Source organism: Coregonus lavaretus (genome assembly GCF_964263955.1).
Source record: "Coregonus lavaretus genome assembly, chromosome: 21".
In the NCBI taxonomy this organism is placed as follows: Eukaryota; Metazoa; Chordata; class Actinopteri; order Salmoniformes; family Salmonidae; genus Coregonus; species Coregonus lavaretus.
Window position 1 is genome coordinate 47,950,103 of NC_140008.1, and position 20,688 is coordinate 47,970,790.

Here is a 20,688-nt window from a genome sequence, read left to right on the forward strand (position 1 = left end):
TGAAATAAATTCCACAAATGTACTTTTAACAAGGCACACCTGTTAATTGAAATGCATTCCAGGTGACTACCTCATGAAGCTGGTTGAGAGAATGCCAAGAGTGTGCAAAGCTGTCATCAATGCAAAGGGTGGCTACTTTGAAGAATCTCAAATATATCATATATATTGATTTGTTTAACACTTTTGTGGTTACTACATGAGTAGGTGTGTCCAAACTTCTGACTGGTACTGTAGGTCTCAAGAAACATGACACCTAAGTGAATACATTGCATTCAATGGGGGAGATTAGCCTCACTATTGATGCCTAGAGATAGGAATCAGAGACATAATGCTAACGTGAATACATTGAATTCAGTGGTGGGAAAATTAGTGTCACAATATTAATGCCTAAGTAAATACATTGCATTCAATAGGGGGAAGATGAATGGTATAATATTGAGATAGGCTTCGGAGACATGAGATAGGCTTCGGAGACATGATGCCTAAGTGAATACGTTGCATTCAATGAGATTGATTTGTAGATACGGTTGAAGTAGTTGACACATAAGTCAATTGCATTCATGTCTGTCAGTTTTCTCTATATATAAACTACCAGTCAAAAGTTTGGACACACCTAAATGTAAATAGTCCGGGTGGCCATTTGATTAATTGTTCAGCAGTCTTATGGCTTGGGGGTAGAAGCTGTTAAGGAGCCTTTTGGACCGAGAGTTGGCGCTCCTGTACTGCTTGCCCTGCGGTAGCAGAGAGAACAGTCTATGACTTGGGTGACTGGAGTCTTTGACAATTTTTTGGCCCTTCCTCTGACACCGCCTAGATGGCAGGAAGCTTGGCGCCAGTGATGCAGTAGGTAGGGTTCTGATTGTTGAGTGTTGTTTTTGCCTACCGAGTGAGAAGGTTAAGATAGTGTTGAACGTTAGGTTTGCCACAGAGAGAGGAAGGGTCTGAGCTAGTTTCCCACGAGAGAGAAGAGACAGAGCCAGCAGCATCATGGCGGTGACCCTGTGTCAGGTGATGGGTTTTCTGCTGAGACTGCTGATCGTGGCTGTGATAAAAAACACAAGAAAATCTGTGACATAAAACAGACAAATTATACTGAACAAAAATATAAACGCAACATTTCAACGATTTTACTGAGTAACAATTCATCAAAGGAAATCAGTCAATTGAAATAAATTCATTATGCCCTCATCTATGGATTTCACATGAATGGGCAGGGGCGCAGCCATGGATGGACCTGGGCGGGCATAGGCCCACCCACAAGGGGGCCAAGACCAGCCAGTCAGAGTTCTTCCCCCCAAAAAGGGCTTTATTACAGACAGAAATACTCCTCAGTTTCATCAGCTGTCCAGGTGGCTGGGCTCAGACTATCCTGCAGGTGAAGAAGCCGGATGTGGAAATCCTGGGCTGGCGTGGTTACACGTTGTCTGCGGTTGTGAGGCAGGTTGTATGTACTGCCAAATTCTCTAAAACAACGTTGGAGGCGGTTTATGGTAGAGAAATGAACATTCAATTACAATATCTGGCAACAGCTCTGGTGGACATTCCTGCAGTCCGCATGCCAATTGCACTCTCCCTCAAAACTTGAGACATCTGTGGCATTGTGTTGTGTGACAAAACTGCACATTTTAGAGTGGCCTTTTATTGTCCGAGACATGGTGCACCTGTGTAATGATCATGCTGTTTAATCAGCTTCTTGATATGCCACACCTGTCAGATGGATGGATTATCTTGGCGAAGGAGAAATGCTCACTAACAGGGATGTAAATACATTTGTGCACATCATTTGAGAGAAATAAGATTTTTATGCGATCTTTTATTTCAGCTCATGAAACATGGGACCAAAACTGTACATGTTGTGTTCATATTTTATATTCCAGGTGAAGCTGGTTGAGAGAATGCCAAGAGTGTGCAAAGCTGTCAAGGCAAAGGGTGGCTATTTGAAGAATCTCAAATATAAAATATATTCTGGTTTGTTTAACACTTTTTTGCCAACTACATGATTCCATATGTGTAACTTCATAGTTTTGATGTCTTCACTATTATTCTACAATGTAAAAAATAGTAAAAATAAAGAAAAACCCTTGAATGAGTAGGTGGGTCCAAACCTTTGACTGGTATTGTATGTTTCCCGAAAACGTTGTAGAAATAACCACATATGTGACCGACCGGTTCGATTCGGTCTTATTTAGCAACATTTGAAATGGTGTTTTTTACATTGGATAAAAGTAGTGACTCAGAGCTAGAACATTCTATATCATACACTACAGTTGAGGAACAATGGGAAAGCATTTTTGCTTTGAAAGTTGATAAACCCACTTTTCAGAAAATGTCCCTTGAATGTTTTGGTACACCTACTGGAGAGCTCTTCTTTGTCTACACACATTCAGTATCATTCACACCCTCTTAAGCCTTAGCCCCACCCATCTCTTTAAGGATTCAAATGTGAGGCCAGAGTGAGTACAGAAGTGTACTAAACAACCAAAGATTTCAAGACTAAAGGCTGGTTTATACTACATCTATCGACATGTCTGTATACAGTTGTCGCAGTGACATCATGAACATTCTATTGTCGTCCGACATCAACCTTGTCGTTGTCGTTATGAAAAAGTATAAACACATAAATGACAGGCTGCATGACATCAGCAGCCTAGTGGTCCAAAATAGCATAACTGGTGTATTTTAACACCAATAAACCCATCCATTTAAAAAGGTATATATTATATGTCAACATAGCTAACCAGTTAACTCAAAGCAAAATTCTAAACAATGTTTTGGTTCGTTTCTAGCTTGTTAGCTAGCTAGTTAGCTAGCTAGCTAACGTTATGGTTAAATGGCTAGCCAGTTCAAATAATGACCATATCATATTCAGTTAAAGTCGGAATTTTACATTCACCTTAGCCAAATACATGTAAACTCAGTTTTTCACAATTCCTGACACTAAATCCTAGTAAACATCCCCTGTCTTAGGTCAGTTAGGATCACCAATTTATTTTAAGAATGTGAAATGTTAGAATAATAGTAGAGAGAATTATATATTTCAGCTTTTATTTCTTTCATCACATTCCCAGTGGGTCAGAAGTTTACATACACTCAATTAGTATTTGGTAGCATCGCCTTTCAATTGTTTAACTTGGGTCAAACATTTCGGGTAGCCTTCCACAAGCTTCCCACAATAAGATGGGTGAATTTTGGCCCATTCCTCCTGACAGAGTTGGTGTAACTGAGTCAGGTTTGCTCGCACACGCTTTTTCAGTTCTGCCCACAAATGTTCTATAGGATTGAGGTCAGGGCCGATATATCCACATAATTTTCCTTCCTCATGATGCCATCTATTTTGTGACGTGCACCAGTCCCTTCTGCAGCAAAGCACCCCCACAGCATGATACTGCCACCCCCGTGCTTCACGGTTGGGATGGTGTTCTTCGGCTTGCAAGCAACCCCCTTTTTCTTCCAAACATAACAATGGTCATTATGGCCGAACAGTTCTATTTTTGTTTGATCAGACCAGAGGAAATTTCTCAAAAAAGTACGATTTTTGTCCCCATGTGCAGTTGCAAACTGTAGTCTGGCTTTTTTATGGTGGTTTTGGAGCAGTGGTTTCTTCCTTGCTGAGTGGCCTTTCAGGTTATGTCGATATAGGACTCGTTTTACAATGGATATATAGATACTTTTGTAGCTGTTTCCTCCAGCATCTTCACAAGGTCCTTTGCTGTTGTTCTGGGATTGATTTGCACTTTTCGCACCAAAGTACATTAATCTCTAGGAGACAGAACGCGTCTCCTTCCTGAGCGGTATGACTGCTACGTGGTCCCATGGTGTTTATACTTGCGTACTCTTGTTTGTACAGATGAACGTGGTACCTTCAGGCATTTGGAAATTGCTCCCAAGGATGAACCAGACTTGTGGAGGTCTACAAAAAAAATTCTGAGGTCTTGGCTGATTATTATTTTTTTTTTTCATTATGTCAAGCAAAGAGACACTGAGTTTGAAGATATGCCTTGAAATATATCCACAGGTACCCCTCCAATTGACTCAAATGATGTAAATTAGCCTATCAGAAGCTTCTAAAGCCATTACATCATTTTCTGGAATTTGCCAAGCTGTTTAAAGGCACAGTCAACTTAGTGTATGTAAACTTCTGACCTACTGGAATTGTGTTATAGTGAATTATAAGTGAAATAATCTGTCTGTAAACAATTGTTGGAAAAATGACTTGTGTCATGCACAAAGTAGATGTCCTAACCGACTTGCCAAAACTATAGTTTGTTAACAAGAAATGTGTGGGGTGGTTGAAAAACAAGTTTTAATGACTCCAACCTAAGTGTATGTAAACTTCCGACTTCAACTGTAGCTGACAACATCTTAACTTTAGCTAATTTGTATTCATTATTACAAGAAAATAAACTCAAAACATGATCATTATTTACAAGTTAATGGTGAGCTAATTAAAGAAAATAGCCTACGGTTGTGAGTGTGACAAAATAGAAGGAGGGCATTCTGCCGGAGAATTTGATAACTTGGACACTGTCTCGTTGGCCTAATGTTATGTCCTAATTTGACTTTGGTGCAAGTTATGTTGTTCTTCACATTACCGTCTCTGGTAAACACACACTATATCAAATAAAATAAAAGTTTATTTGTCAAATGCACAGGATACAGAAGGTGTAAACGGTACAGTGAAATGGTTACTTGCACAGTGGAGTCTTTTGTTTAGACATGTAGCTAGCTAGCTAAACAATTAACCATAATCCCATCTCATAATGTTATTACCCTGCATGAATCTACAGGTAGCTAAAGCTAACCAACTAGGTTCAATGTTAGCTAGCTAGCTAACATTAGGCTATAACTAGCAATGCAAATGGCTCTGAGATACGAATAAAATAACTACAAAGATTATACATGTAACGTTAGCTAGCGAGCCAGCCAGCCAGCTAATGTTAGCTAGCTAGCTAACAGTACGCTTTAAATTGCAATGAAAACAACTTTCTGACTAAATTAAAAACATATAATATCTGAACATGTAGCTAGCTAGACTCTCTTTCCCATATGCATGGATGAACACTTCTCTCTCTCTGTTACGGATGCCATAGTTGCCCTTAGCTTGAAGATGTAATCCAGAGACAGGTGTTTTACACCTTCTGTGTGTTCTCTTTTCGATTCCCTCCGCATATTTGCAATCAAACGCCTGAATTTTCTCCTTCTCCTTAGCTATCATACTCTGCTTCCACCGGGCATTCCACTGATTTCAAAACTCGGTCCTCCAGAAAGTGGAGAGCATTAGCAATACGTTCGCAGTTCTTTGAGATATCTTTCAAAAAGGCTGCATTACAAAATGATTATCTACACATACTGAGCAGTTCATATTATAGACAGAGCCTGCTACATGGCAGACCAATTCGAACTCATCTCTCGGCATGTCCAGCTCATCAAAATTCTGTGGCTAAACCAACTAGGCTAGTAATTAAACTATTGTATTAATATTTACAGATGGCATACATGTTTGATGGAATTTCTGCCAATAAACGCATTTTGATAAAAAATCTATGTTTACGTTCAAATGCCTCTCCTGTGAAATGGTGATAAACGACATACGCGTAGTTTCCTGAAATGAGTCACATATGGAAACAAGATCAAGCCACAGCCTTTATAAACAACCGTTGCCCGAAACTGTGACAGCAACTCAGGACAATTTTAAGCAAACATTTGATAAGGTTGGTTCCCTGTTCAGGAGTACATAGTGATAAGAACCCGAGAACAGAAGACCATTTCATGACTTCAAGCAAAGAGGTGTCTGACATCAAACAAGAAGGGAAGCTAAAACGGCCGCCTCAATGATTCAACAAATCGGCTTCATGCTGGGTGTATTGGGACAGTTTTTAATATCTGCTGCTACAGCCATGGATATGTGGAGTTTACAGGACCGGTCCTTCTCAGTCGTAACAAGTGTTTACACTTACTCTGGACTCTGGAAATCATGTGTAGAAAACTCATCTGGAATGACCCAATGCAGGCCTTATTTTACCATACTAGGGCTGCCAAGTAAGGTTTGCTTTATTGACTTGTAAGAAGTTAAACATTATGTTTCTTTGATTTACTGTACATTTATCAAATATAAAGTATTTTCCAAATAACTATGTCAATGGACGGTCAGCAGCAAACTGTTTTTAACTTGATCTCGATCAAGCTTTGTATGTCGAGTGCCTCTCAAGGGTGCGACTCTAGATAAGATATGGCATTTGTTTCTATTAGTGGATATTAACAAGCGGTATAAAACAAACTTTTTTTATTTCACTTGACTTGAAACCTAAAACCATTTTGAACATGTCTAATCAAGTTTCTTCAGCAGCGTTTAATCTTTAAAAATGCGTGTTAAAGGCGGGTAGTGAGATTATCTTCCATATAGTTTAGTCAGTAGGTCATGTTAATGTGAGTAGAGTTTAGAGCCATGATCAATAAAAGGTAATGTGTTTTCGTCTCAAAAAGGTTTTATTGATTTAAACATGTTCAATAGAGCAGTTCAATCTTTTAAAAAATTTGTAGAATTAAATTCAAGAGCAGGAAGTGAGATTATCTTCCAGGCACAAAATATAGTTAAATGGCCCATCAAAACAGGAGTACTATAGGGCCCTAATCAATAAAACCTTTTGTCATTTGGATGTAGATTTGAGAATGAATGTAGTTTTAGTTTTTTAATGTTGGAACATCTATGATCTAAATTAAATACCACAGTAGATGGATACATAGAATACTTATAGGAAAGTAGGATACACACAATCACAGGTCATTACTTAAGTTTAAAAGTAAGACTATTTTATCTGACGTTGTGTCTGTTTTTGTTTGACCCGTAGCTATGCTCCAAGCTGTGCGGGCCCTGATGATAGTGGGGATAGTTCTGGGAGCAATTGGCTGTCTGATCGCCATCTTTGCCCTCAAGTGTCTGAAGATGGGAAATATGGAGGACAAAGTCAAGGCTAAAATGACGCTGACCTCTGGGGTCATGTTTCTGCTCGCAGGTGAGGTGATGTTTTTTGCCAAAGTTTTGGTGATGTTCCAGCTCGCAGGTGAATCTTTTTTGACACCACACTCCAAAAAGCAAGTCCTGCAGGCACTAGTTATGTTTCATCTTCATTATTGTCCAGTCGTGTGGTCGAGTGCTACAAGGAAAGACCTAGTTAGGCTGAAGCTGGCCCAGAACACCTCTTGCTCGTCATTGTAATCAGAGGGCTAATATAAATACTATGCATGCCAGTCTCTCTTGGCTAAGAGTTGAGGAGAGACTGATTGCATCACTTCTTATTTATCTAAGAAACATGAATGTGTAGAAAATTCCAAATTGTATGCATAGTCAACTTACACACACTTACCTCACCAAACATGCCACCAGTGTTATATAGAGCCATTATTGCATGGAACTCCCATCTCATATTATTATTATTATTATTAATTTTTTTTGGGGGGGGGGTGTGGATCAGCTTAATATTGCAGATAGATTGTATCTTCTATCAATGTAATTGTCTGCATCACTTCCAATCCCCCATGTTTTTTATATATATACTCCCCTTTATTACTTTTCAACCCCGCCATCCTTTCCCTACTTTGGAGTAAATTAGTGAACAACAATGCCCAGGCCTCTACTTCCGGTCTATACTTACTATCTACACCTTATGGACACAGTTAATTTTACAATAATTCTATTATATATATATATATTTAAAAAAATTTTGCTCCTGAAATTCTTCTACTCTCAACCTCTCCGATCATTTTCATGATGTCCATCCGGTTTGCTTCTATATGCCATATCTTTCTAACTGTGCTCTTTCCCAAAAACTTCCAACATACAACCTATATACTTATTATGGACACAGTATGCTTACATTATTAGCTATCTTTGTTATTATTTGTTGTTATTTGTTATTAGTCCCATCCTTCAACTCTATTCAATACCTCCCATCTATCTCTTAACACCATCCATATAGGATTTCTATTTGCCATATATATTTCAACCGTACTGTGATGTTTTACAAAAGTTCTGAACCTTTCTATTCTCATTGCTTCTACAGATTGTGAATGTAAAATAAACATTTTTGCTAAAAGTCTTATTAAATTATTGATCGATTGACTATGACTTTTCAGATCACCCAGTAATGCTATCTGTAAGGTTAGCTCCAGGTAAATATTGCAATCCTTTAGCCATTCCTGGACCTGTGTCCAAAAACAAGCTACAAATGGACAGAACCAAAACAAATGATCTAATGATTCTGTCTCTTCACAGCAAAATATGCAGAGCTGGGAAGTTTGTATCCCCCATATAAATAACATTCTATTGGTAGCAAGAATTTTATATAATCATTTAAATTGAAAGATTCTAATTTTTGAATCCGGTGTCGTTTTGCGTGTCAGTTCATAAACACTATGCCATGGGATCGGTATGTCAAAAATCTCTTCCCAACTATTTTGCAATCTATATGGGACGGCTGTCAATCCTTTGGTCCTTAAGTGAAACTAATATACTTTTTTATTTATCACAGTTTTCCTTAACCAATTATGTTCTTTAATGCAAGGCCGACAGACAAGTTCCTTACTTTCTCCTCCTTCAACTTTCCTCTTCCACTTTTGCGGTAAGGCTGCAATTATTTGGTTGTAATTTTGGGTAGAGCAGACATTTCCATATGTTTTTGTTAGCTGCATGTGCAACATAACTCCACCAGTCCTACCGATGATATCATTTATGAAGATTATACCTTTTTTAAAGATTCTGTCAAAAAATAACGTTTTTTTGTCAATTACTATATTTGAATTTAACCACAATATTTGTTACATTATTTGTTCGGTCGTTTCTGGAAGATTAAATTGAAATTGCAACCAACTTTCTATGGCTTGTTTTAGAAATAGTGATATTTGGGAGATGATTTCCTTTTAAAATAACTGCAAATGAGTTGTTGTAATCTGAATAAAGGGAAAAAGGCTTTTCTTGAACATTGGGTGAGACAATCTTACTAATTTGCTTGAGAACCAGTTCGGATTTAAGTATAATTTTTGTATGACTGAAGCTTTTAGTGATAGGTCTAATGCTTTAATATGTAATAATTTCTGTCCTCCGAATTCATATTCATTATATAAATATGCCCTTTTAGTTTTGTCTGGCTTGCCGTTCCAAATAAAATTTAATATTTTTTTCTCATATAATTTAAAAAACTGTTTGCTAGGCGTATGAAGACCATAAGCAAATAGGTAAACTGGGATAATACTAAAGAGGTAATCAGGGTGATTTTTCCACAAATTGACAGGTATTTTCCTTTCCATGGTAGTAAGATCTTATCTATTTTTGCTAACTTTCTATTAAAATGTATTGAAGTGAGATCATTTATTTCCTTTGGAATATGTATTCCGAGTATATCCACATCACCATCAGACCATTTTATTGGTAAACTACATGGTAATGTAAATATTTTATTTTTTAGTGATCCAATACGTAATATAGTACATTTGTCACAATTTGGTTGTAATCCAGAGAGGTTAGAAAATGTATCTAGATCCTCTATGAGGCTGTGGAGGGATTCTAGTTGTGGATTTAAAAGAAAACATGAATCATCAGCGTACAGCGTAATCCTCTGATATTATTATTGGATCTGATTTTAATAGCTAACATCTCGATGGCCACAATAAATAGATATGCCGATAGTGGACAACCTTGTTTCACTCCTCTTGACAGTTTAAAACTTTCTGAGAAATAGCCATTATTTACTATTTTACACCTAGGGTTACTATACATGATTTTGACCCATTTTATAAGAGATTCTCCAAAATTGAAATGCTCCAGGCATTTATATATAAACCCCAGTCGAACTTTATCAAATGCCTTTTCGAAGTCTGCTATGAATAGCAGGCCTGGTTTCCCATATTTTCCATAGTGTTCTATTGTTTCCAATACTTGCCTTATATTATCTCCAATGTATCTTCCATGTAAAAAACCTGTCTGATTAGAATGAATAATATCCGACAATACCTTTTTAATTCTATGCGCTATACATTTTGCTAGGATTATTGCATCACAACACTGAAGTGTAAGGGGCCTCCAATTTTGTAAATGGACTGGATCTTTATATTTTCCACTTGTATCCTGTTTCAGTAATAATGAGATCAGACCTTCTTCTTGAGTGTCAGATAATCTACCATTTACATAGGAGTGGTTAAAACATGCTAATAACGGTCCTCTTAGTATATCAAAAAAGGTTTGGTATACCTCGACTGGTATGCCATCCAACCCTGGAGTTTTCCCAGACTTAAAGTCTTTAATTGCATCCAGAAGTTCATCCTCTGTAATTTCACCTTCACATGAGTCTTTCTGTGTGGCTGTTAATTTGACATTATCAATAGAAAAAAAAAATCTACAATTAGCTTCAGTTAGAGGAGATGGAGGCGACTGAAAAGAAAACATATGCTTAAAGTACTTTGTTTCTTCCTTCAAAATATAATTTGGTGAATTATGGGGTGACTCCGTCAATTGTAAGCAGTTTCATTAAGTTATTTTTGGTAGCATGTTGAATATTAAAACATAATGTTGTGCATTTTTCCCCATATTCCATCCAGTTTGCTTTGTTTTTATAATATATTACACTTGATCTTTCTTGAATAAGTTTCTCCATTTATTTTTGTTTTTCCGCTAATTTATTCTGAGCGTCTATGTTACAGTTTTTATTGCCATCTATCTGTTCTGTTAGACTTTCTATTTCCTTTCTTAGTATAAACTCTTTTGACCTAAATTGCTTTTGTTTTCGAGATGAGTACTGAATTGCATGGCCTCTAAAGGCACATTTAAAAGTGTCCCAAACAATAAGGGGATTCGCTGTACCTATGTTATGTTGGAAAAAGTCAGTTATAAATTCCTTTGTTCTAATTATAAATAAATTATCATCCAATAGGCTTTGATAAAATTTCCAATATCCTCGCCCACGTGGAAATTCAGTAAGAGTAATGTATATGCCTATTATATGATGGTCCGACCGCATTCTGTCCCCTATCAACATTTTTTTTTACTTTTGGTGCCAACGAGAATGAGATAAGAAAGAAGTCAAGACGACTAGCTTGATTCAGTCTCCGCCATGTATATCTCACTAGATCAGTATATTTAAGCCTCCATATATCTACTAGTTCTAATGTATCCATGACATTCACAATTTCCTTAAGAGCATGTGGGTGATTGTTTGTGGTGTGATTTCCTTTACGGTCCATTGAGCTATTTAAAACAGTATTATATTCCCCCACCATAATAATATTGTCTTGAATTGCTTGCAGAGTTGATAATTTATTATATATTGTCAAAGAATTTTGGATCATCATTATTTGGTCCGTAAAGGTTAACGAGCCATATCTGTTTATGGTCCGATAACATATTTAAAATAATCCATCTACCTTGCGTATCTATTTGGACAATTTGCACATTCGGATCGAAATTACTATTAATTAATATCATCACCCCTTTTGAATTTCTTTGCCCATGGGAGAAGTATATTCCCCCCCCCCCCCCCCCCCCCCCCCATTCTTTTTTCCACGCTACTTCATCTCGAATTGTTGAATGAGTTTCCTGTATACAATAGATATTATATTCCTTCTCTTTGAGCCATGTAAATATTGTTCTTCTTTTGTTATTATCATCTAAGCCATTACAATTATAACTGGCTATACTTATTTCACCATACACCATAATGAGATACAAGTTTCAAGTCTATTTATCATTATATATGTTTGTAAATATACCAATAAAAAATACCGTAATGATTGAGTGTCCATATAGCTGTACCGTGATATTTGCATTGCTACGGAGTAATCCTTCAATTGTTCTCAACTAATTCCCCCGCTAAAGCCCCTCCCCATCCCAAGTTGAGCCGTCATTCCAGTGATCAGCATCCCACCCACGTCCCTCCGGATCCCTAAGGCCCCGAGAGGCCAGGACCCATCCATCGAAAACAGCACACAGTGCCACCCACAAAACAGAAGCAGATTAACCGCCAAAAGCATTTCCAATGCTTTCACCTCTATATCTATATCTATATAACTATTTAAAAAAAAAATTGCATATCCTATTTTCCATCATTATCAATTAATATGCGTAATAATGTTGGCAGTTCACGCATAGGATTCTAACATATAACCCAGATTGCCATTGTATTACATTTAATTCATTGACAAGCAATTATTGTCCTAGCAAATAATTCCTGTGGTCCATCCCATACCCCCCCCCCCCCCCCCTCCCCCCCAACATCCCCACCCCCCCACAACAGATGCCAGACAAGCACACACACACATACTCACATACTCCAACACACTCAACCCCCCTCCTCCACAATCCACCATAAAATCAGATACTCAACGGCTGTTATATCCCAGAGCCCAACTCGAGAAATAACCTGATTTACGAGTGCACATACAGTTAAAGCTGATTGAGAAAGCATGTAGATTGAGCAGAAATTGATAACAATGTGAGATTTGATGAATCTACTTAATCTATGTCAAGTCCTAGGTGATAGAGATCAGATCCACCCTCTTCACCTGAGACACAAACACTCTGATCCCCTGTTGTAACCATTTTCCCAAGCATCTCCGTGCGGTCAGACCTTTGATTATTTTGTGCCACCTGGGCCACAATGATAATCCCCCTCTCTGATTGTCCGAGACTGACCCCCTCCCCATGGGTTACTGCAGTCAGTGTTGCCAGCACTGCCACTACCTGGGTGGGCGTACCCCACCGGCTAGGTAAAAGGTCGTCAAGGTTCTCATTAGCAGCTTTGAGAATTTCCTTGTATATTATGCTCTCCCATCAGGGGGCTCTGGCTTTGTAGGACCAACCCTGCCAGGCAGGCTCAGAATCTTGAGGGGGCGGTGCTGCTCAAGTAGGTCTCTGACCGCATTTATTTCTCTGTTTAGGCTACATACTCACAGCAGGTCCATAAAAGAGATGGGAACTTCTCTTTGGTGTATGGGTCGCTCAGGTGGGTGTCCAGGTTATAGGGTTAGGGATCTTTCCATCATGATAGGACAATGAAAAATTAGATTATACTATATTAAAAAATGTATATCCCTCATCTACACAAAATTGAAAGCTCTCTCTCACTACCCCTGCTCATAGACCCCCGGTCGGCTCTGGGATATGCAACCATTTCCCCTCTCATTCACTTAACGCCGCACCTTTTCAAATACAAAAATGCACACCACATGGTTGACTGCGGAAGAAATGGGCCGAGCATGCAAACGCACCCACATCCACATCTGCCGCAAGGGGGAAAGGACGCCAGAGAGAACACAGGACCAACCACAACAACCATCCGCCAAAACAACAACCTCCCGCAAAAAAAGCCATGTTCTAATTATTTGTATTTAAAGATGTATTATTCTGCTTGTTATGTCGTTTTATCCTTTTATAAAATACTATACTTACTATAAATGTTATTTAATATTACAATCCCTATCATTGCTAGTATCAGGTGCTCCAATATTTGACTCCTCTATTACAACTTTTAGAATAGCCATGGAATAGTCTTTGTGTCTCTGAACATTTGATTGTCAATATATAGTTTATCCACCACGAGTGCAACACGTTTTCCTTTTAATCTGTTTTCCTTGAAGATTGGATACAGAACTTTGAGCCTTTCTACAATCTCCCTCGGGAACTGATCATTCATGCCTATTTTCGTGCCAGCAAGTCTTTTTCCTAGGCTTTTCACCATAGCTTTATCTTTAAAAAAAGCAAATTTGGCAATGATTGGGCGCTCATATTTCTGTCCTTTTTTTCCGAAACGGTGTACACGTTCGAGTTGGATTTTATCGACAGCCTCGAGTGGGATTTGTAGCGCTGTATGCAGGAAGTCCTTCATAATATTCTCTGTTATTTCTCCCTCCTTTTCCTGAATACCCGTAAGTACTAGATTTTCCCTCATCTATCTAGTTTGGATGTCTAGTAAGGCTTCTCTCAGAAGGTTGTTCTCCTTTTTTAATTCCCTAACGTCCGTTTCCATTTTAGAGACTGTCATTTTTAATTTTTTGGTTTCTTTCTCCATTACCAAAGCTTTTTCGTCACTCATTTGAAGACTCGCTTTCAACTATTTTACGTCTTTACTGACCAATTCTAGTATGCCCAATTTGTCATTTATTTGTCATTCACCAGTGGTGAAAAGCATATATCATCTGTATCAGTCGATGAGTCACGTTTCCTTTTGGGGATTGGCTCTCCACGCTTATCTTCAGTCATGTTTGGGTGTTGCGTGTTGTTGTAATATTTGTCGATATATTTCTCTAGCCTTATGATCTGTTTGTGTTATTATCCAGATTAAATTTTATTAACTGTGAATATATGAAATGCTAATATTTAGTCTAACTTACTGATTTTGAATATTTTGTTTTTATCTTGAGGTGTTTTGTACCGTTTTCTATTCAATACGCCATCTTGTCTACGCGTGCCCTGCCCCCGTGCCCCAGCGTCTCTCCCATCTCACATTGCTCAAATGAACAGCAAACCTGGTTTCAAAAAACAGATAAAGCAACAGCTCACGGCACAACGCCTCTCCCCTATTTAAAGTTTGTGTGTATGTATTGATATGTAGGCTACGCGTGCCTTTTTTAAATTGATGTAGTTCTGTCCTTGAGCTGTTCTTGTCTGTTAATGTTCTGTATTATGTCATGTTTCATGTTTTATGTGGACCGTAGGAAGAGTAGCTGCTGCTTTTGCAACAGCTAATGGGGATCTTAATAAAATACCAAATACCAAAATACCATGTTTTGGATTGTATTGTTGTAATGTTTCGATGATGTTTTGGTAATGTTTTGGTGATGATTTGGTAATTTTTTGGTAATGTTTTGGTATTGATGTTCATAACTGGCAAGCCAAATCATTCTGATTCAATTTGGGTTTAAAGTCTAAAACAAAAATGTCTGTTTTCTTCTTCTTACCAACCAAAATGTAAATGTAATTTTCCTCCTCCTAGGTGTCTGTGGCATTGCTGGAGCATCTGTCTTTGCCAACCTAATCGTGTCCAGCTTCCGGTTCACCACCTATGCAGGAGAAGGTGGACTGGGAGGAGGGTTAGGAGGACTTGGAGGATCTCTCACTCCAAGGTACATTAACTGCAACGTGAGAAGGATTCACTTCTCCCAAATGGCACCCTATCCTTTAGAGTCCGGTCAAAAGTAGTGCACTATGTAGGGAATAGTGTCATTTGGGAGGCTGCTTTGGTGTATAAGCTGGTATCAATCATAAGGTCAAGATGGCAATTTGCTAAGTTGTAATTTTTTATGTGTCAATGTATCACTTCTGTTTTTCAGGTACACCTTTGGCACCGCCCTCTTTGTGGGGTGGATAGGCGGGGCTGTGTTGGTCGTGGGAGGAGTTATGATGTGTATTGCCTGCAGAGGGATGATTCCATCAGAGGAGAAGAGACATGGGTAAATTCCATCTTATCCACCAGAAAACGAGAGTTCTAAACTAGAACCATACTCTTCATCCTCTTTCTAATTCTTACTCACAAATATTATTAATAATTATATTTATTCTAATCATTTCATTTTCTTTCTGTCCTCAGTTATGGGATGGCCTACAAAGCTGCGTCCCAACACACAACCGTGTACAAGGATGACGTGAATCCCAGACTGGCCTATGACAAGTCTTTCAGAGCCCAGAGTATGAATGGAAGAAACTCCAACCAGCAATATGTGTGAAGAATATAATATTATGTACCAGTTAGAAGTTCACTGAAACTAAACAATACTATTTTGATATTTAAGTGACAATCTCATGCAGCTCTGAGGGGCTTAGAAGATTTCATAGAGGGTTGCTATGAAGGAAAATCTTTTCAGGTTTGATTAGTTATTTTTCTACTTGGATCTCTCTTATATTCTGTGTTTTTGGATTTGTTATTCTGCATTTAAGGAGACAATATTGTAATATTTAAAGTGTAGTAAATTTGACTAAATTACTCACGCAAAATGTCTCCTGAGTGGCGCAGTGGTCTAAGGCACTGCATCGCAGTGCTAGCTGTGCCACTAGAGATCCTGGTTCGAATCCAGGCTCTGTCGCAGCCGGCCGCGACCGGGAGACTCATGGGCGGCGCACAATTGGCCCAGCGTCGTCCAGGGTAGGGGAGGGAATGGCCGGCAGGGATGTAGCTCAGTTGATAGAGCATGGCGTTTGCAACGCCAGGGTTGTGGGTTCGATTTCCACGGGGGGGCCAGTATGAATAAAAATATGTATTCACTAACTGTAACTCGCTCTGGATAAGAGCGTCTGCTAAATGACTAAAATGTAAGTATAATATATTATACTTATATTTTTTTTAAACAAATATATATTTTTAATTATGCAAAATGTGACCAGAGTCCAATATTCAGAAAGTATTTCAAATCCCACACAAAGTAGGCTATTTGATTGACAACGATTCTTACTTCTGTAACAATGCCCCCCCCACAATGCACACATTTATTTTACATTTTAGTCATTTAGCAGACGCTCTTATCCAGAGCGACTTACAATTAGTGAGTGCATACATTTTCATACTGGCCCTCCGTGGGAAACGAACCCACAACCCTGGTTTTGCAAACGCCATGCTCTACCAACTGAGCTACAGGGGACTCACGTTAATGATGTCAATGTTGAGCATCCCCCAAAACACTTAGTTCCACCATTTTCTGCCTGTGCGTCCAACATTGTAATAGCTCCTCAGTTGGTCAAGATGGTCAACCCCGCCCATTTTCTTGTTGTAATCCATTACAAGCTCTAGAACAGATATAAGTTCCTGTCACGTAAAAAAATAAAAAAATCCCAAACCCCTGCCACTGTCACTTTAGGCCCAGGCTGTGTGGTACAAGGGGGAATGGTGGGACTTGGGGCAGACACACTCCATGAAAATGTAGGCTCCCCTCTCGGGTGTGCTCTCCCTCTTCCCCTCCCTCCTCCTCTCCTTCCTCTCCCACTGCTTCCATCTCCCTCTGCTTCCTCCTCTCCCTCTGCTTCCTCCTTTCCCTCTTCTTCTTCCTCTCTCCCTTTTCCTCTACATGTTTCTCTTCCGCTCCATGTTCCTCTCCTCCCACTCTCCTCTCCACTCTCCTCTCCCTCCTCTTCCTCCACTCCCTTCTCGCACCACTCCTCCCTCCACATCTCTATACCTCCAATCATCTCTAACTCCTCTTCCTCCCTGCCTTTTGCTGCTGAGCCCTGACTCTCCACATCACTTCGCTCACTTTCACTGAGGGAAAGGGAGAAGAGCAACAAATAGGATACAATTGTGGTATGGAATGTAATCTCTCACTCTCCCTCTTACACTGTCTCTTCCTCTCTTTCCCCTTACAAAAAAAGATTGCAGTTTTAAAACTGCAGTAAAAGTGCAGTAGCTGCAGTCGACTGTGGTATTTTGGACGCAGTAATTGCAGAATAACTGCTGTGTACTGCAGTAGGACTGCAGTTATACTGCACTGTAACTGCAGTTACAATGCCAAATTACTGTAGTAAAAAAAACATTGATATTTTGGACGCAGTCTTTGTAGAATGCTGCAGTTATACTGCACTCTAACTGCAGTTATACTAAGGGTATTTTTCTCAACCATACACGTACTCTTTTCCTCTCTTCCTAACTGCTTTGCTTTATCTTGGCCAGGTCGCAGTTGTAAATGAGAACTTGTTCTCAACTCGCTTACCTGGTTAAATAAAGGTGAAATAAATAAATAAATAAAATAATCGCCTCTTAGGGGTTTCCATAATACATTTTATGATACAGTTACACACCTCCCATTCCACTCACACACTCTTTCTCTCTCTCTCTCTCTCTCTCTCTCTCTCTCTCTCTCTCTCTCTCTCTCTCTCTCTCTCTCTCTCTCTCTCTCTCTCTCTCTCTCTCTCTCTCTCTCTCTCTCTCTGCTTTCTTGCCTGACAGACAGATGTAATTCTAACTTTAAAATGTGCAGATGGTTCAGGAATAGTGTAATTGTATCCTACATTTTGATAACTTTCATACTTTTTAAATTGTTAAACTTTTTGTCCTTCTTTTTGTCCTACATCCACTTGCATGGGATTTCCTCGACATTCTAAAAGGTCCCATTGTGGCGTTATCACTTCCAACATTCCATTCTCTGTAAATGCAACAATGCAACTTTTGACACAAATTATCTACTCTGACCACTTTGCCAACAACTAAGACAAAAAGTTTAAACGTACCGCTGTTTTAGTAACCTCATCAACAAAATGTTCTGTAACTTTTTATTAACAACTGAAATTGACAAATTTTCTAAAAAGTTAGACAAAATGTTATAGGGTGTGACATCTTCGTCTACTTCTCTCCTATTCAAATCTGGCATTTGAACAAAAATATATGCTACGGAGCTATCGATACATCTGTTTTAGTAACTGCATTAACAATGTTTTTGGAACTTTTTCAGGTCGCAGTTGTAAATGAGAACTTGTTCTCAACTGGTTTACCTGGTTAAATAAAGGTGAAATAAAAAATTAAATAAAATAAAAACTGTTAAGCTACAGCTGGCCCAGAACAGAGCGGCACATCTTGCTCTTCATTATAATCAAAGGGCTAATATAAATACTATGTATGCCAGTCTCTCTTGAGTAAGAGTTGAGGAGAGACTGACTGCATCACTTCTTTTTATTATAAGAAATATTAATGTGTTGAAAATTCCTAACATATTTTTCGCAAACCTTTTCCAAACAACTCCCATTTTGACCACTCCCCCAACAAGTCAGACAAAAAAGTAGAGCGTATGAAATCTTCCTCTACTTCTCTGCTTTTCAAATCTAAAAACGGATGAGGAATAGTAACCCATTAACTGCTTTCTTTATAGATGCGTTAATTAATATCAGAAGCTAGAGGATTCATTACTTACCAACAACAGCTGCAAATTCCAATAAAACTAAATCACATTTTGAAGTTAACTTTCTTTACTATCATGAAACTTGCAAATACGTTTTGTGGGTCAGAGTGCAGTATTTATTTAGTTTCCAAGCACAAACTTTTTTTAATAATGTTTCTTAAACTGGCTTTAGTCATGGACAGAGATGGGTTACCAAGGCAACTGTTGTCTAGCAACACGTACATCAGAGGGAGAAAATATCTTCATAGCTCGACAAATTTCCATGATTTGTGAATCTGTTTTGGACCGAACAGCAAGCATTTTAATGCTTCCCTGGACGACCGGAATGATACAGAGAAGATTTCTAATGCTCACTAGCTTCATTCTACTTCTCAGGATTGTGCTCTGTGCTCTAAATAACTCAACATGCTAGTTTGCCTGTCTGTAAAGAGAAGGGCAGGCTGTACGTTGATCCTGCTGCTCTGATTGGAGACAGCAAAGCTGACTCCAATCTTTCGCATCATATTTTAGCTTGCATCATCTTTGTTCAGTTTTCACACGCAACAACTGTAGTTTAGACTCTGACCACAACCACACTCTTAGAAAAATAGGTTCTGGATAGAACAAAAAAGGGTTATATATATATATATATATATATATATATATATATATATATATATATATATATATATATATATATATATATCTTGCTTCATCTATGGGAACCTAAAGGTTCATTATAGAACTCCCCAGGGGTTCTCCTTCACTGAACCAACATACACTACATTACCAAAAGCATGTGGATACCTGCTCGTCAAGCATCTCATTCCAAAATCATGGGCATTAATATGGAGTTGGATCCCCCTTTGCTGCTAAAACAGCCTCCATTCATCTAGGAAGGCTTTCCACTAGATGTTGGAACATTGCTGCAGGGACTTGCTTCCATTCAGCCACAAGAGCATTAGTGAGGTTGGGCACTGATGTTGTGCGATTAGGCCTGGCTCGCAGTAGGGGTTCCAATTCATCCCAAAGGTGTTCAATGGGGTTGAGGTCAGGGCTCTGTTCAGGCAAGTCAAGCTTTTCCACACCGATCTCAACAAACCATTTCTGTATGGACCTCACTTTGTGCATGGGGGCATTGTCATGCTGAAACAGGAAAGGGCCTTCCCCAAAGCACAGAATCGCCTAGAATGTCATTGTATGCTGTAGCATTAAGATTTCCCTCCACTGGAACTAAGGGGCCTAGCCCGAACCATGAAAAATAGCCCTAGACCATTATTCCCCCGCCACCAAACTTTACAGTTGGCACTATGCATTGGGGCAGGTGACGTTCTCCTACATCCGCCAAACCCAGATTTGTCTGTCGGACTGCCAGATGGTGAAGCATGATTCAATGCCGGCGAGCTTTACACTACTCCAGCCGACGATTGGTTTTGCGTATGGTGATCTTAGGCTTGTGTGCAGCTGCTCGGTCATGTAAACCCATTTCATGAAGCTCCCGATGAACAGTTCTTGTGCAGACGTTGCTTCCAGGGGAAGTTTGGAACGCGGTAGTGTGTGTTACAACCAAGGACAGACGATTTTTACGGTCCACTCGCTTCAGCACTCGGCGGTCCCATTCTGTGAGATTGGGTGGCCTACCGCTTTGCGGCTGAGCCATTGTTGCTCCTAGACGTTTCCACTTCACAATACCAGCACTTACAGTTGACCGGGGCAGCTCTAGCATGGCAGAAATTTGCTGAACTGACTGTGGGTAAGGTGGCATCCTATGAGGGTGCCACGTTGAAACTCCCTGAGCTCTTCAGTAAGGCAATTATACTGCCAATGTTTGCATGTTTGTGTGCTTGA

The 20,688-nt window shown here is 39.1% G+C and overlaps 1 protein-coding gene across 1 annotated transcript; it reads left to right on the plus strand.

The window, feature by feature from the left end:
- Window positions 1–987: 987 nt before the first annotated feature.
- Window positions 988–15,708, plus strand: LOC311148437 (claudin-18-like; the record flags this gene model as incomplete). Its single annotated transcript, XM_084185404.1, has 6 exons — window positions 988–1,044; window positions 5,874–6,039; window positions 6,849–7,013; window positions 14,979–15,108; window positions 15,316–15,435; window positions 15,573–15,708. The coding sequence occupies 6 exons, from the start codon at window positions 988–990 to the stop codon at window positions 15,706–15,708; spliced, it is 774 nt and encodes a 257-aa protein (XP_084041530.1).
- Between the last annotated feature and the right edge of the window lie 4,980 nt (window positions 15,709–20,688).